The sequence below is a fragment of the Rhipicephalus sanguineus genome, chromosome 9, assembly GCF_013339695.2.
Source record: "Rhipicephalus sanguineus isolate Rsan-2018 chromosome 9, BIME_Rsan_1.4, whole genome shotgun sequence".
NCBI lineage: Eukaryota > Metazoa > Arthropoda > Arachnida > Ixodida > Ixodidae > Rhipicephalus > Rhipicephalus sanguineus.
In genome coordinates this window covers 24871390-24889446 of record NC_051184.2, presented here as the reverse complement: position 1 = coordinate 24889446, position 18057 = coordinate 24871390, and the positions used below count along the sequence as shown (strand labels likewise).

Here is an 18057-nt window from a genome sequence, read left to right as displayed (position 1 = left end):
CACGCAGTTTGCAGTCCTACACTGTATTTTAACAGAATGTTCAAATAAGTCTCTGCTGTATAGAACCGGGAGTCGTTTTTGATAACTAGCTTTTTTCGTCAGGTATTATTTTTTTTTTTTGCCCATTTCCCATTCAGTTACGGCAGGCCACCGCTGCCACCTGACTAGAGATGGCGTAACGTGTATATGTCCCAAAATTCTGGTCATGTCATTTCGATAAAACTGACATATGTGCTCTAATGTGAGTACCGACTTCACGTCGGACCGTAATATACCCTTTGGGCGTCAGTGTAGTCGCCGTACCTGGTAAGCCCACGATCTATCCCGTGGCCGTTGCTTCCTCAAATAGGCGCTTTTCTCAAAATAGGCGCTTTCCTCAAATAGTCAAGGCTCTCCTCCTCACCTCCCCCCACCCCACAGCCCCGAAAAAAATTGCTCGCTAGGGCCTGCCAACAATACACCCATAACTACTCAAAATGCACAAAGAGGTCGGTGCATCTGGCGACGCTTGACTCAAAGCATTAAAAAGAAAAAAAAATCGGTATAGGCCACTAATCACTTATACTGCTTCGCATGACATCGACTCCCAGAATGAGTGGTATCTGCCGGATTTTGTTACCATTCCATAGTATGTATGTATGTATGTATGTATGTATGTATGTATGTATGTATGTATGTATGTATGTATGTATGTATGTATGTATGTATGTATGTATGTATGTATGTATGTATGTATGCATGAATGCGTGTGTGTGTGTGTGTGTGTGTGTGTGTGTGTGTGTGTGTGTGTGTGTGTGTGTGTGTGTCTCTATGCGTGCGTGTGTCTATGTGTGCGTGTATATAAACAAAGAAACAAAAAACTTCGGGAGAGTTCAACAGCCCGCCCTCGTTCCTCCCCGAATTGTCGACCCATATGCGCGTAGCCTGTGGTCAGGCCAATGTACACTTTCATTCCACGTACTCCACGTATTCCCGTAAGGCAGGGGTTCTCACGCATGTTGGTCCCAGGGAACCCTTCTAAGCTCCATTAAGTGCCAAGGACCCCCCCCCCCCCCCCCCCGCTTTCAGTCAAGCATTTTTTCATTCGGTTCACGCTACATTCGCGTGCAATAATTTTTAAAAGCAAGGGCTTATAAAAAGCTCATTCACTGACATGCAACCGAACTCCCTTTCCTTGCACCAACAAATCGATGCGAGGCTCAGTCACACTCAGGGCCGCAAGTCGGCTGCTGGATTCAGCCGACTCCTGTGCTTATTTTTCGGATGCGCTGAGATGTGCTTATTGGCGTGAGTAATCGAGGCTCCTTAGATCGATCGCACCTCGGGTTCGCCATCTAAGTGATTTGGCGAGTGCGGAACCAGGGAAAGGTTTATCAGTGGCTAGCTAGCGGAACCCCGAGGAGGGGCCTGCGGAACCCACTTTGAGAAACCATGCTGTAGGGTAAAGAAACTAAAAAAAAATTATTTGCGTTAGCGATAGTACAATGTTTTATCACCAGCTTCCATAACGTTTCATGTACATGACTATCGCTAGCCGGGCCTGAAAACGACAAAGCCTACGTCGTGTGCACACGACGTATACGCTTTGTTGATCAGGCTCACCATGCCCCGGTGAGCTTGATCGGATGTTTGAAACTAGAAAAGTTTGCTGAATGCTGTATGTCCCCGTAAGATTTTCACACATCAAGTTCAACATCACTTTATTTACCATTGTGAGTCGCGGAAATCACAATATTCAAAGAATAAGTAGTCTTCATGACTCATGTCTTAAGTTATCACAAGCACCGGTGCATTAAGGAAAAAGCCAAGATAAAACAGAAGAAACTGCGTACTGAGCGTAAAAATAAATAGAAAGTGCTGTCGATAGGAACTATATTGCGCTGTCTACTCATAGGTGTGCGCACAGGGGATGTCAAGGGGGGGGGGGTCACACTCTCGGTCAGTCACTTTTAGAGGACCTCTCACCAGTCACGCGCCATGGTCAGTTACGTTGCACGACTGGTCTGACCGAGCGCGGGTGCGGCGAACTCAACATATCACCAGCCGTGAACGTTATACAACGAGTCCCTCTGACGTAGATACGTACTTGTTACTTTTCACATTCTCTCGATACGCTGATCCTGCGAAAAGAAGGGCGCGCGACGTTCTGTCTTGAATTTCGACCCCCCCCCCCCCCTTCCAAATCTTACAGATCTGAAATGCCACTTCTGCGTCGCTATCACTACGCGTGCACATAATTCTGCTATACATGCTACACTACAGGCCTAGCAACTACCTACGGTGCTATTAGCGCCGTATATATAATATACACTGATCCGCGCCGTCGTGCACGGCTATCACAATGCAGCATCTGGCGCCATAAAGCCATATGCGTACGGCTCCGGCTCAGAACCACCCGGAAATCGCGCGATTGAACAAGCGGCCCCAAAGATTCGTGTAGCTAGGGAAGAAGTGTCCGTTGTTGCGTCGCCTCGGCGCCGGGGTTGTTGCCGCAGTGCTTCGGGTTGCCGTTTTAGACGTTGCCACCACGCTGCCGCCTTGTTGGGCTGCGACCACGCACGACCCCTCGCGGCAATACTGCGCACGAGAGAAAGAACGAATACAGTTGCTTTGAAAATAAAAAATGTCTAGCGATGCTGACTTACGTTCACAAAAGGAACGTTACACACACACACACACACACACACACACACACACACACACACACACACACACACACACACACACACACACACACACACACACACACACACACACACACACACACACACACGCACACTTTGACTGTTTCGTTCTCTTACCTCACTCCTTCGCTCAAATACTCAGAATGGGGCGCGCATTGCACGGTACTTAGATAATTTTAAACGCATACGGTAAAAGTTACATTTAAACACATACGGCGCTTTCAAGCTGAGCGCCATGTCATAAATATAAGTATCTTCTCATCTCTATAGCTCGGCGGCCAAGTTCCATTGGTGCCAGTCACGGAAGGAATCATACCCGGCTTCACTTCGCTTTACACGCCGGCACGCATGCGCTCATGTTCACGTCTAATGTGATACGCCCTCCCCGTAGACTGATGTATATCCCTATGCAATCTAATATGTGATGTGATGTAATATGCATTTCTATGTAATATGCATCCCTATGTACGTATGCATCCCTATCTAAAAAGAATATTTCGTGCAGCTGAAAAAAAATCTTAGGGTTATAAATATACGCACCAAAACCATAATCGGATTACGAGGCACACCGTGATAGGAGCGATCGTGATCTTGATCCTCTGCTCTGATTTAGGCCATCTGTGGTCGTTTAAAGCGCCGTCAAACTTAAGTACACATTTGTCCTGCATTTCGCCTTCGACCATAGGCGTGCGCCGGGTTCTCTATTAGGGGGGAGGGGGGGGGGGCAAGTTTCATCGCAGCCCCCCCCCCCCTTCCATTGGTCGAGCCCCAAAGAAAGCAGGTTTTGCAAAGGATGCAAAATTTTAAATTAAGCTATATGACTTGCTCCTCACAACGACCCGCCTTTGGTCGCCGGCTTTCTGGGTGTAAATGTGGGAAGGGAACAGACCTTGGAATGCAACATCAAGGGTCCTCAGTTGCAAGTGTCGTAAAAAAACATGCATGTCCATGACCTTGCAAACAATGACGGTACATATAGGTCTGAATGAGTAAAGGTATGGTGCGAACTGACGCCCACCTTAAGCGATTAAGGACGCCCCCTCTGCGCACGCCTATGCCTTCGACGAAATGCGGACACAGAGAGCGAGATGGACGGCACCAATGAACTCAGCATAAAGCCATTGCCACGACGATATCCCGCGACAGGCAGCTTCTTTTCTTTACATGAGCAACTAAGAGAAGCGACACAAATTGATAACCACCTTTCCAGTGGCACAGGCTGTGCCGTCCAGTGCTGGGTGCGCCGAACTTGCCCACTGCCCTTGTTGGCACCACAGCACCCGGCACACATCCTAAATACAGAAATAGAGACAAGGGTGAGAAAGCATGTATTCAAAAGTTAAGGTCTGCGAAGCAGCCTTCATTAAATATTTGATAAACGACTGCGTGTCAGGCAACATGTGATATATATGCAGAGCACTGTTCGCGCCGCGCCCTCTCGATACCTCTCCCCTTATTGTCAATAATCATTAGGCAGCTCCAATTACCGGCTGCATTTCGTCCTGGGCTTATTGTTATATGTTGCTGGAATGAAGCGTGCATAAACCATGACCATGCACTAGGAATGCAGCACGCGTATATGAACTTCAGCCTTTTGATGACAACAATCTTGTGTGCCTCCCACGACGAACAGTTAGTTTACCCGCCGCGGTGGTCTAGTGGTTATATGGTGCTCGACTGCTGACCCGCAGGTCGTGGGATCGTATCCCGGCCGCGGCGGCCGCATTGCTAAAAATGCTGGAGGCCCGTGTATAGTTAGATTTAGGTGCACGTTAAAGAACCCCAACAATTATTACTAACAGTTTGGATTTCACACAATAACCCCCCATCCCCCACACATAACATTAGCATAGTACACCGCAGCTATACTATGACACATTTCCTATCTCAGTGTGAACATCCTACCTCTCTTCCCTTAGAGAAAATAGGAAGGCTACGCCTCTCGCTATACGGTTATACAACTTGTACAACTTATAAGTGTAGCAACAAGGAAGGATAGAGAGATTTAGTGTGACAGAAAAGCTGGTAGACCAGCTACTCAGCGTTAGGAAAGGAAAGGAAAGGAAGGACAATTAACTACTGAGAATATGGAGCACTTGCATTGAAGGGAGTCCTGGACGAAGTGTACGCGCTGTAGCGCTTTCCGAGGGCCAGCTTGCACTGGTCATCCGCCGGAAACAGCTGGCCAGGAAGAGGGTCTTCGCTTCAACGCCTCGACTGGCTGACTGTCCTGGGACGCCAGACACGACGACTTCCGGCTCCTGTAAGTCACACGTGACCAGCCAGAGGCCATGGTATCAAACCACCGAATTTCTATACAACTAACCCATAACTATAAGGACACATACGTTCACGATTGGGCGTACCGTCAATAAGATATATTGAGTGTCACGAGAAGTCGAAAAAGAAATGTCACTGGTGCCGACGTTTCGACTAGGGGGACTTCTAAGGACTAGCCGACCACCTTCGCCCTGAAGCAGACAAGTACCCTTGTCAGAACGCTGGCTCTGAAGCTGACAATCCTTGTGCGACGACCTCTAATACCTTCAATCATCGTTCTACACGGGTATTTCTTTCTTATCTAGAAATAAGTTTAATAATTGCTGACAGTAAAGAACTGAACGGCCCTAGACAGAGCAAACGGTCCCTCCATTTCATTGCAATACTTTAATCCCCTTTCCCCAGAACAGGGTAGCAAGCCGGACGCATGTCTGGTTAACTTCCCTCCCTTTCTTCCACATCGTCTTTTTTTTATCTTCTACTCCGGTCGCCGCCAAGGCAACCACGCTACATCATCCTCGTCTTCGTGGCGCTCCACACCGATATTGTGGTACTGCTGCTACCAATACATCACGCTATGAAGAGCCAGCGCTGGCCAGCCTGAGGCGCCGCGGTATAGTTTGAGAGCGCTACTAAAATATGCTGCCACCGTCCGGTAGGGAAAGCCACACAAACGGCATGCAGGACTCGAGGTATACTGTGCTCTTCACGGGAACTCCCGCCAACTCCAATCCTCTAGTGACCAAAGTTGACGAATAGGGGGCGCGAGCGGCGCGTTCACTGGAAAGGAGTAGCATATACCTTCGTTCAGCAGCACTGTTCTCGGCAATAACTGAAGCTGTACAGAGTACTTATACACGTGACGCTCTGGTGATGCGAGAGATATTCCCCGACGACACTCACGCGAGGAAGTCCTCCAGGTACTTTCTCGAGCAGGCGGACCAGTTGGTCTTTCCTGGGCCCGTGCCGGGAGACATGATGAACTTAGTCGAGTCGCAGTTGTTCTTAGTTCCGTCGTGCTCCATGCCCAGATTGTGTCCGATCTCGTGCGCCGCCTCCAGCGCAGCCTGGAAGCTCTCGGCTTGGATGATCGTGCAGCTGAAGCGGCACTCACACATGCCTCTCACAAACGCCAAGCCCACGACGTTGTCGTTGTTGCCCTGCGTGAGCACGCGCGATGCGAAGTTGAGCTGCATGTCTGTGAAAAAGGGGCGGTACTGGCTTCTTCCAATTGTTTCTTCTAGTCTGTGTTCACAAACGAGTTTACGAACAGTAAGGTCGAAGCCTAGTTTGATGCTAAGCGGAAACAATGTTCGATGCTAAGAGGAACCCACGTCCACAGAGTGCGCGGCTCTTTGGACTGTGTGAACGCAGCCCACATACCAACGCGGACTGCGACTGTGTGAACGCAGCCCACATAGCCGTGGACTGCGTTCACACAGACGCAGTCCATCGGCTTTGGACTTACTTCGCTATAATTAAGCGGTATTTCACGACGTGTAGGGCGTTCGTTTTAGAACGTGACACGATCACACACGCAGTACGCCGGAGGTGCCCGCAGAATACGCACACTGCGTAGGTTGAGCCCGGAGAGCAGTATCGCGTGGTCCCACCGTCCGATTCCTTGCTGGGCCCTTTGCTCGTTCATACTGCACTGCCACTTGCAGAAGTTGTCTAGGTAGTCGCCGATCTCACCGCCGGCTGTGCCCGGTCCATTCTGCGATAAGAGTATAAAAGGTTTGCAGCTATTTGCGTAACGCGATCTTGATAATGGGGTGCTATTCTGGACACTGTCAAATTCCGCCATGTTCTCAAATTCCGCCGTTGTTCAACTCTAATTGGCCCGGATAGCTGCTACGGCCTCTCCGATTGGCTTAAAATGCCGCCATTACGAAATTTGACAAGATAGCGGAATTTTACAGCGTCCAGGATAGTACCCCTGAGCGTTGCAGACAGATGCGTAAGCGTGTGTGCTCCTTTCCCATCGTATTTCTTTCTAAGCATTTACTTCCCATCGACTCCTACTCCTTTTGCACGGTCGCCCTATGTACGGCGTCGCCTGATCTACACCGCACCTCAGACCTTCTCCCCTGGTGCGAGTGCGTGTTTGGCATTGTGCCTATATGACATTTCTGTTTGTTTTGTGGACTTCGTGAGAGAGAGAGAGAGAGTGCGACAACGGACAAAAGACGAAGGCAAGTTGGGACAGAGGACTAGTTTACCGACGACAGAGTGTGCAGAGACGAGCGAGCGAGCGAACGTGCGGTAGCGAGGGGCGCCTTGTAGATATCGACTGTTGTAAATATATCGTAAGCCATTGTCTTCTTTAATTGAACGTAAATAGTGTTGTACCTTCTGTGCGTTTAACTCGGCCATTTCTAACAGATGCAACCGTCTCGCGGCTGGCCCGACAATTTTTGCATGCTGTTCCTTCACTAAGTGGATTCGATTAATTCAGAAAGAACGTCATGAGATCTGTGACATCACGGTGATATCGCCAGTGGAGTGGTTCAGAAGCAAAATTATCAAGAAAAATATGTTTGATATTACTTTTTCCGCCCGAAAGAGCAAGTTCCAGAAGCGTGACCAGGAAGCGAAGCCTGATGTAGTGATTCCATTGAATAACAGCTCCCCCCCCAATCGGACTAATCACGATTAAAGCTCTCGCCGAATAATCGGCACGCGAAGGGGCACATTCAATTAAAGCTTTCCTAAAGACTACATGATTACAATATGGTCGCTAGCCATACCTGGACTTCCTGAATATTCCGAGGGATTTGAGCGGCAGTCTGCAGGTATGAGGTACAGTTCTGTGTTACAACTGCCAGTCAATGTTTTCTCTCTCCTGTTAATTGCCCTCTTTTCACACCTTCACTTTGTTCAGGTGTGCAAGTTCTACATCCGACATGCGTGTAGCTGTCGTCCAAGCCCCTTTCTCTCTCTCTTTCTCATTCTCTGTCTTGTCAAAATGTTGGCAACAACCCCTCTCCCCTCCTGTCACCGTCCTGTCTGTTGTCTTCACCTTGTCCGTTGTTCTTTTTTGCGTTGATTAGTTATGTCTGAGACCTCCCCCCACCCTCACCCGAAGAGGACGCCACCACTCCCACTTTACAGACACGCACTCATCCACACACTCTGACCTCTGGTAAAACCGCTACCCCCCCCCCCCCCTCAGCCCCCTCCATATTGAAATGTTTGATAAACACTTGGTTGTCAACCGCGACACGAAATGCACTTGGCTTCTGGCAATTTCATTGCATGAGCTTACCCTCGAGTTGAGGAACTCTAGGTGGACGACTATTCAGCTTGATCGGCGTTCCCAGTGATCTGTACTCCAGAATAAGTTGTACCTGCCAGGGAAAGATGATCGCAAAACGTTCATCAGCGCAGCGTTTCGATACTTAAACTCCCGAAGTAGGAACGGCACGGGGCCTGAGTTTCCCAGCTCGCTGAGTGACCACTCACCTGTTCGAGCATGGCTAGGAGAAGCTTGCGCAGCTCGCTCTCGTCAGGAATGCTGTTGCTCAACGCGGCATCCACGAACACCGCCAGCTCAATGGCACGTCCGCTGGACGAAGTAGCTCTGCAGAATTTGTATTGTACATCATCATCACCGCCCCAACCACCACCATTAACAATCGAATGTATCCTAAGCATAAAATTAAGTGATGCTTCGGAGAGGGTTCATTCGTATCCCATGACGAGAGTGGAAACGCTTGTACTCGATCAAATTACCAGTTGCGTTATAAGTATAATCGAATCTCACTAATTCGCACACGCCTAATTCGAACTTCCGGTTTATTCGAACTGATGCTGCGATCCCGGCAAAGTTATGTGTATTTCAATGGCCTAAAACGCCCGGTAATTCGAACGCGCAAGCATCTGCGACGGTTAATTCGAACATTCGGTGCTCCAAAAATGCCTCGAATTCCGTGGTGGCGCCTACGACTGGGTTAATCCTGACCCTGCAGCGGAGTAAAAAGCATCAAAGCCGGACACCATCAGCGTTTGTCTCAGGCGAACCCGCGACCTGTGGTGATTTGGATCAGACCGATGAGCAGTGAATACTTCGTTGGACGATAACTGCATGTCCGAAAGGGGCGGTGGTTTTCTTCCGGACGGCGTGACCTTTGAGGGTTATGTGAACGTGGACGCGTGTGTACAGACCTGTGGTGTCGTCATCGATGTTGATGTCATACAGGCTACGCGCTCTCAACAGGACCCTTCTGATCTCAAGGACTCTGACGCCAGCGACGAAGCGCCCCTGGCCCCTCGACTGCACCATATGCAACTGAGGTAGCGTCGGCGCTGGACTTAGCCGCGCGCTACTTCTCTTTCCAGCAAAATGCGGATGCTGGTTCGGAATGTGTTAGCAGGCTTCAAGCCTTGTTCATCAATTTATTGCAGGAAAAACATGTGCAGACGCGCATAACCGGCAACATTTCTCAATGATGGGTATGGCGTTGTTTGAAATGCAAATACGCACGGATAAATATTCGTGTACTTCCAACTCGTGTGTTCGCTCATTTCACATGTGCAGCTGCAGGCAAGTCCTCACTTCAATAAGCTTTCTTGAATTCGAACTCCTTTTAATTCGAACAAGTTTTCGGGCCCCTTCGAGTTCAGATTATCGAGATTCGAATGTACAAGCCAACCTAATGCGACACGTCTACAATGATCTCCAGACATATGGTCTAAATGAGACCGAACCCATCAGCAATGGTTTTCCTGGTTCTGGCTAGTACGAATTCTAATGACAAGACAGCGACACTATAAGAAGAATTAAAGTGGTGATAACAACTCCACTGTCGAGAGTTCTCATACATTTCGCTAAACAACGTTACCAGCGCTTCGCCACAAGCAGAGTTATACGAACAGGTGCAACGCCTACCGTGAACTTCAGTAAGGTACTGTAATGCCAACCCTCTTAGACCCACGTGCCGAAGTCATCAAGACAGTCAGTACAAAGATCAGTGCCTTTGACAAATACTTCTACAATAGAAGCGCGATCTTTGTTCTTTGGGTGCACGGGAAGTGGGAGTGAAGAACATGAACATGTGGACCAGGCCCGTAGCCAGGAATTTTTTTCGGGGGGGGGGGGGCACTTGCTGAGAGCATTGACTAGTTTCAGAAAAACACCTATTTTCATGATTTATTTTCGATAAAACACCATGTGTCATCAAATTTCGGGGGGGGGGGGTCTGCTCCCCCCCTGGCTACGGGCCTGATGTGAACGCGTGACGCGAACGTGGGCACAAGCGGGTCGGCAATGTGATATACGTCACGGGGTGGACAGACGGATGTAAGGGAAGCCGCGTGGGAATGATGACGACTTACCTGCGTCTCCGGGTCGACAGCTTGCTCCAGGAGGTCAGCAGCTTGGACGTTGAGGGTACGCGGTGCACCACATGTCTTTCTTCGTCTTCGCTTCCAACGCCCACCGTACCACTGCGGTTCCGACTGGGCGCCACCGTGATCGCCTCGCCCTGATAGGTGATGATGATGGCGTGCACTTCTCGGGTCACCGGGACAGGCGATCACCACAGCCCTGCCCGTGCCTCTGACGCCTTGCTCGTAGACGGGACCTTCGAAGGTGCAGTTGGACGGCGGCGACACTGCATCTCCGGCGACGGACTCGAATGCTCCCTGCTTGCGACGAAGCGGCACGTAAAACCTGCGCTCCCCGGTGCGCAGCGACAGAATTTCTGGCCTGTAGACCACTCGGGCGTGCTCGTCGGGGAGTTGTGGCTCCTAACCAAAGACAGAAATTGGGGGCAAACGATGGGTTTTTAGATGAAGAGCTATGTTCCCAAGAAATCTTGACAGCGGGCTAGTTCGTACGACATAGAGCTCGAGGCATATGAAGACAGAAAGAAAACCTGGGCTCATATCAGAATCGTGTGGCACAGAGCCATTTACCGTGTCTGATTTTCTACGTTAAGTATAGTTCTTGCGTATAGTTACAGTGTGCAACTTCAAATTATGACTAGAGAGTATTTCGAAACCCGTCCTACGTTTGAATGAAAGTGGGCCCCACCACCATCACCACATTGAAGAATAGAGAGTTTTAGTGCCGGGTCCCCCAAGAGGCTTGCGTACCAAGCCTTTGCGTTCCTTTGTACCCTCCTCGGGGGCTGCCGGCGAACTGAAGAAAGCGGGGAGGGTACACGAAAACGCAAGAACGCGGTGACCCAACGGCTAGGGGTTTCCGGGTACCCGGCACTAAAACTCTCTAATATCACCTGCATTTGGTTACACGAGATCACAAGGTAGTGAATGCGTTTCGAAAAGAAGGCACACTCATACGCGCTAGTCGCGTCTCTCAGGACTATATTTCATAAAGTTCCACCATCCATCCATACTCCGTTAAGGCTATTCATGTCTTCGATCACTCTGGCATAAAATAAAAAAAAGCGGGTTTCTTTAAACTCACCTGGACAGCCGACGCTCCATCCAACAGAAGTAGTTGCAGTGCCGCGCTGACGGCTAACAAAGCTAGCGTTATGCTGGATGGCGAATGTTCGACCGGCCGGGCCGAACGTACATCACAGGTTGCCATTTCTTTTTCTCTCGAGTAGTGCTCGCTGAAGAAGCTTCTAGGCTTCAATTACGGTGCTCCTGACCAAACGAGAACAGATGAGCGTAACACGCCAACCATAGGCATAGGTCGTGTACATGGGCCTTGGCCCTGCCTATGTGTGGGGAGCTCGCTGCATACGCAGCATATTATATATCCGTTAGCGTCTATATCATGCTGTCTCGCGGGAACACGCGCGTGGGTGGTGCAGGGAGGTGAACAATGCGTGACTCCGCGACACTGCGTACACAAAGGGGCATGCGGAGTCGTCACCTGCTGTCGATATAATAATGCTATCACCGGAAGGTGTTGCCACACCAGCGTGCATGCCAGTGACTCGGTGTCGAAACCCGGCTTGTTGCACGCCTTGTGGGTCCTGGATGCTTTGATGAATGCAACTTTTCGTTGTTGTTTTTTGCTCCCGTGCGTATCTGTCATACCTTCGCAAAGGACATAGAGCTTCTCGGTAGCTGCGAACATTTGCATATAGCCCTCGAAACTACACTGAGCATCACGGTTTTATGAGTCAGGACCGGCTTGCTTTCACACAACGTATGAAATGTTATTGGGCTGCACTTCGTCGAGACCGTACTTCGTTCGGAGGGTGAACTTGTGTTATATTTGATAGTGCTTATTGGCGTTTCATGGAAAGCATAAAGCATTGGATACCCGTTTATGTGCGTCCTTCAGCATAACGCGTCGCAGATATGCTTATGACGTATAGTTAGCATATGACCCTGAATACCCCTTTCCTTGATGGACGAACGTCTGTTACTGTTGAGACTGCCGTATGGTAGGTTTTGACTTCGCGCACCGAAGTGTGCTCCAGCGAACTTTGCTCCGAAAATTGTATAATTTGCTCTGGGCATGTCAGCATGAGTTCTATTGCACGGTTGAATCCATGCTCACACAGGGCTCGTAAGTTACGCAAACGGCGATCTTGGAATGTGTCGGTTTGAGGAATTTCTGCTATGACCAGAGAAGAGAGAGAGGAGCTCTTGATTGCTATAGTACACGCCTTATGAGCGAATTGTCATGTCCTCCTGCAGCGCATTCCTTTAGTTTCTTTGATGCTCATCATCAAACATTAGGCAGTCCCACAAGGTTATTAATTACGCCTGTGAAATGCGACGTGCATTCAGTTGCAAGTACCACTATGTAGTGAGCGCGGATACCACATAAGGAAAGCACATCATCACTGTATCAGCCCCAAACCAACCACTTGACTTTGTAGAGAACTCGGATAGGGAGACTTTGCATTACTTTCCGCTTTTGAGTTCTCGCAAGGACTAATCAGACGGACGGATATTGGCTTTTGACTTCCGTAGATGACGCACTTGCGCACACCCGATAATCGATACCACGCTAAGATACACCACACGAAATATCGAGATGAATGCAATGCGCCTGGTGCGGAGGGACACCATTTGTCTGGTAAAAGCTTTCATTATTGAGTAGAGACCTGAGCCCAGGTCATTAAACTGGAGGGGCACCAACACTGACGCACATTTCGTACCATTGTCCCCAACGCCCCCGTGAGGCGAACTCCGCTTTAATACAGACAAACACACTACCACATTGGTCGGGAAAGGCGCGACTCCGAACAGGCCCTGCGAAGTCACCAGGAAGCCTTGGACCAGGCCCGGCGGGCTACAGTAGTCAGCGGAGCCCTGGACAGAGCCCCGCCTTAGATCTAAGGAACGTTTGGTTAAAAAAAGGGTTTATTAGGACGGAAAGCCTTAGATGCCTCATCAAACGCGAAAGTTGACCGTCGGCGCAGGCGGCGTCAACACGAGTGATGCAAACAATCATCATCACGCAATGGCGTCACCATAGGACGTCATCATGACGTCACAGATAGCCAAAATTTGTGGCGTCATCATGGCGTCACGTAACGTAGCGCCCCGTGATGGCGTCATCACATGAAATCATCGCTTGGTCATAGGTGTGCCGATCATGGAGGCCGTGCAAAACCAGGTGATATGCAGAAAGCTTGCAGGGCCTCCGATCCTGGAGGCACTGCAAAACCATCATAGGTACGGAAAGCTTTAGGAGGGAGAGAGGAATCAATACATCGAATGAGATGAAAAAGAAAAAGATGGCTTTCACCTTCGAGTCGTCTTAGGCGAATGCATATGGGGCCCTGTGAATTTTCTCTGTATCTCGCTCCCTCTCTTATCTGGCATTCAAAGCAGAATGTTACATATTCACTGCGAGTTCGTTTTCAACGGTCTATGCAAGCCAGTCGGGGCACGCGTCATTACGCACTGATATATGCGTACGTTGCTCCACATTGCACGTGCAAGTTACGTCGGCCGGTAATGTTCGCACCTTACGGAACCGCGGTGGAGGCACCAGGCCATGTAGGATTTCCTTCGCAGTTACGCCAAGCGAGGGCGTACAGGCGCCACACGATCGTTCGCCGTGCGGCTGAAAGAATTAACAAACACCCAAACGCCGAAAGAATTAGCGCCCCGCTGACGCATGCGCCATCCGGCGATACAGAATGCCGCGCAAGAGCACGTGGCACACCACAGAGTCGGAATATGACGCGGGCATCCACGCATCATTGTATATGAACACCTACGGAACACGTGCGTGGTGCCTGAGTGAGCGTGGAACAACAGTAGAACAGGTGGAGAACAAAGGCTTCGGGACTAGTTTCAACGGCTCAACCGTGTCAATATAGTGAGATGCATAAAGAGCAAGACTGTACTGTACCATGCAGGTGTTAGGTAAAGGTACAGGTAAACCATACCTAGCCACAACGGCACGTCAATCATCGCCGACTTTCGGGCGTAGCGTTGCGGTGTTGTTCTTACCGGATACACGAACATAAAGGGTAAGGCACCGTTATTCATCCGTAGTGCATGCGACGTCTGGAGTACGCTTTAACCGCTGTGGTGCATGGATCAGTAGGTGCGACATTCTGCTGCTATAGATGTACCAGGTCGCGTGATAGATTCCTGACCAAGAAAGCCACATCAAATTGAGGCGGACTACCAAGAAAGTATTAGGCAAGTTGTAGGGAGCTAGGCGTTCAAATTTAGTCCTATATATAGGTCGTCCCCTGTTATCGCAGCTGCTGATTTGGAACGCTACATTCAGTCGGTAAACATCGTCGAATAAGTAGGCTTCGGTACTTGCCACGTCGTAGCTGTTATGTTCTTTACTTCCTACATATCAAAGACGCAGCAGGAGAACTCCATCGTGACTACTCCAATACGCATCGTAAAGTCTCACGGCGTCATAAAAACAGGTGTTCATACGACGCCACGTACGTTTGAAGATACCGTTGGGTGCGAAATGTTACACCTCGTGTTATTCTTACTCTTTCATTTAAGAATTTAACGGCATGTTACATCGTAGTTTCTTATAGCTACAACGTTTTCCTGTCGAGCTTGTTAGTAGGCCGATGCTAAGCCAAATCTTAATGGTCCGCTTGCTCCGGCGTACCACGACAGCGAGTAATTCGGGTGGTGAAGCGAGCGCCTGTACGGAACAATCACCTAGTTCAAATGCACACAGGAAGTTGGACAATGCATTAGTGAAGATCCCTATAAAGGGACTGCAGACGAACCTCGCTATAACTAACTTGCATCGGGACCATAAGTTAGTCCACTATATCCGATATTCGTTGTAACAGTAGAGATAAATAACGGCTCTTGCGAAAGTCTAAGATACGAAAACGCGTTGTTCTAAGCTTACAAAGCTTTCCCGTTCTGTTCATTCGTTTTAGGTGGCGCAACCAGTCAAACGCTTCTTTCTTTTTTTAAGCGCTGGTGATTAATATTTCCACCCATTTTTAGCCGTAGTTCTATCCAAACGTTTTATGTGAAAAACACATTAAAAAATGCTGTTGTGAAATGTCTTTCAATATTTATTTTGCTTTTTATGTTGTCTTAATTGTGACGATTTGAGCTCCGCGCGAACTAAATATTTCTTCGTTTCAGCCGATATTGCTGCGGCTCTCGGGTTTCCGATTTCATTAAAAAACAATAAATGCCATTAAAATGAAGCATGACCAACCAAAGTTGGTATTTAGTTCGCTATAACCGACAATTCGCTATATTAATGTTTGTTACAGCGTGGTTCAACTGCGTATATAATTCACTGTACTTCTCCTCCTGTACTTTTTTTTTTGCACGCATACGTTTTTGTGTCCTCTTTTATTACCGTCTTTATTTTCCCCTCTCCCTTCCCGCTAGTGTAGGGTAGTAAACCAGAAGTTTCAATTCCGGTTAAACGCTTAATTTCGCGTAATTGTATCTCTCTCTATTTGATGCAGCCGTGCTTGGCGCTGTAACCGTGCATGGATACATGCATGTACGCTTATCACTGCCGATAATAGAACTCACAGGGTCTCTTATGCACTCCCCTAAGATATCTAGCCACCACACCAAACACGACTGGAAGGCGAAAGCCATCTTTTTTATTGCGATAGCAATTATATGCACAGTCTCGGCTGGTTTTTGCCGCCGCCGTCATGCACCGTATATATATATATATATATATATATATATATATATATATATATAGAAGTCCCAAAGAAAAATAATTCAGAAAAATGCTTCCGAGGCGCGGAATCGAACCAGCGACCTCTCGCTTCGCAGCGCGTGGCGCTAACCACTACGCCACAAAACGCAGATCCTTCAGTTAGCTAACGGCGAGCGTTATATACACACCCTTTACCGCTGGCAGGACTCAGAGGAGGCAGGCGCTTATAAGCGTTTGTTAATTACCAGCGAGATGGCGCAAGGAGCGCAACGGGCGCATTTAAAAGTCGTCGGCCAGCTCGCTCGCTTCCTCAAACATTTGCGCAGGGAGAGCCTTGCTCTTCCGCTGTCTGCTCGCGCGGTAGTTGCTGCCGGGGGGCAGATGTTTTGCAGCGTAGCAGCGCGTCCATCAGGGGCCGCTTTTCTTGCTATCGTATTCATTGCTTTGCCCTGCGGCGAAACTGTGACTTTTTTTCTTCTCACTCGATGTATTTAAGATGTATTGACCCTGCCCCGCCACCCTCTGGAAGCTTTCTGCACCTAACGTGGTTTTCCACAGCCTCCATGATCGAATGCACGTCACCTATTTTTGCATTGCCTCCGTGATCGGCGGCCCGCCTTTGACCAAGCTACAATGTCATGTGATGACGTCATCATATGACGTTACGTGACGTCACAATTGTGGCCATCTGTGACGTCATGATGACGTCATATGAAGACGTGATCGCGTGATGTTTTGCTTCACTCGTGTGGACATAATAATAATAATAATAATAATAATAATAATAATAATAATAATAATAATAATAATAATAATAATAATAATAATAATAATAATAATTAATAATAATAATTGTTGGGGTTTAACGTCCCAAAGCCACGATATGATTATGAGGGACGCCGTAGTGAAGGTCTCCGGAAATTTTTACCACCTGGGGTTCTTTAACGTGCACCTAAATCTAAGCACACGGGTCTCAAACATTTTCGCCTCCATAGAAAATGCAGCCGCCGCCGCGGCCGGGATACGGTCCCGCGACCTTCGGGTCGGCAGTCGAGAGCCATAACCAGTAGACCACCGTGGCGGGGCAAGAAGGAAGGAAAGAATAGCATGTAGTTATATAGTACAGTATAGCAAAGGGTGGGAAAGAAAGTGAGGGGGAGGGAAAGGCCAATAGCTACGCTGTTTCCTCAGCCTTCGCAGCACTAGCGTGTAGCTGCTCCAATCTTTTTTGATGTCCATGTACCCTTCATGCTTGCTCTGCGTTTTTTTTCACTCCTGTGTCAACAAATTCCAGCTTGAAGACAGCGTCAGCCTTGGTCTTCATCTTGCCTCTTGTCATCGTGTCCAGTACGGAATGTGACTGACACAGAACAGCGTTGCTCCTCACAAAGTGGAGCTCGAGTGACAAGCACTCACGAAAGGCACGCCACGGGGAAAACTGAAAAATCTTCAATTTTATTACTTCAGTCAACAAGAACTTCTCAGCAACACGCGAAACAGCAACAGGACATATTCCACAACTAAAACCAAAGGCATGCGCACGGGGGGCAGGGCCCCCCCCCCCCCTATTCACCTAAGAGGGGAGGGCGCAAGGTCAGCCCCACACATTGACACATTAGGGACGGGGGCACGGGGGGGCGCCCCCCCCCCTATTCACCTAAGAGGGGGGTGCGCAATGTCAGCCCCACACATCGACATATTAGGGAGGGGGGCACTGCGACTTGGGGGGGGGCGCAGTGTCAGCGCCATACATTGACATAATTGGGAGGGGGGGCGCTGCGACGAACCTTCAGCCCCCCCCCCCCCCCTGAAGGGGAACCCTGCGCACGCCTATGACTAAAAGACATCTACTCACAACAACAGTGGCGCCGTTGCGTATAGTACAGCGAAAACACTTGCATGATAGCAGGCGCTGCGCTGCATACTACAGCAATAGCATGCAAGTTCACAGTGCAGCAGATTTGCCAGCGCGAGAAACTCGTATCTCCAAGTGCGTCTCGGCAAGGTCACGCACTACAT

The 18057-nt window shown here is 49.1% G+C and overlaps 1 protein-coding gene across 1 annotated transcript in view; it reads right to left on the bottom strand.

Moving 5' to 3' along the window:
• Positions 1 to 2370: 2370 nt before the first annotated feature.
• The window catches only part of LOC119404774 (A disintegrin and metalloproteinase with thrombospondin motifs adt-2), a 30223-nt gene continuing 14536 nt past the window's right edge, over positions 2371 to 18057 (bottom strand). Inside the window, exon 9 of the mRNA XM_049419013.1 lies at positions 2371 to 2577. Within this exon, the coding sequence (XP_049274970.1) occupies positions 2386 to 2577 (192 nt within the window). The 3' untranslated portion in view covers positions 2371 to 2385. The remainder of the gene's footprint in view (positions 2578 to 18057) is intronic.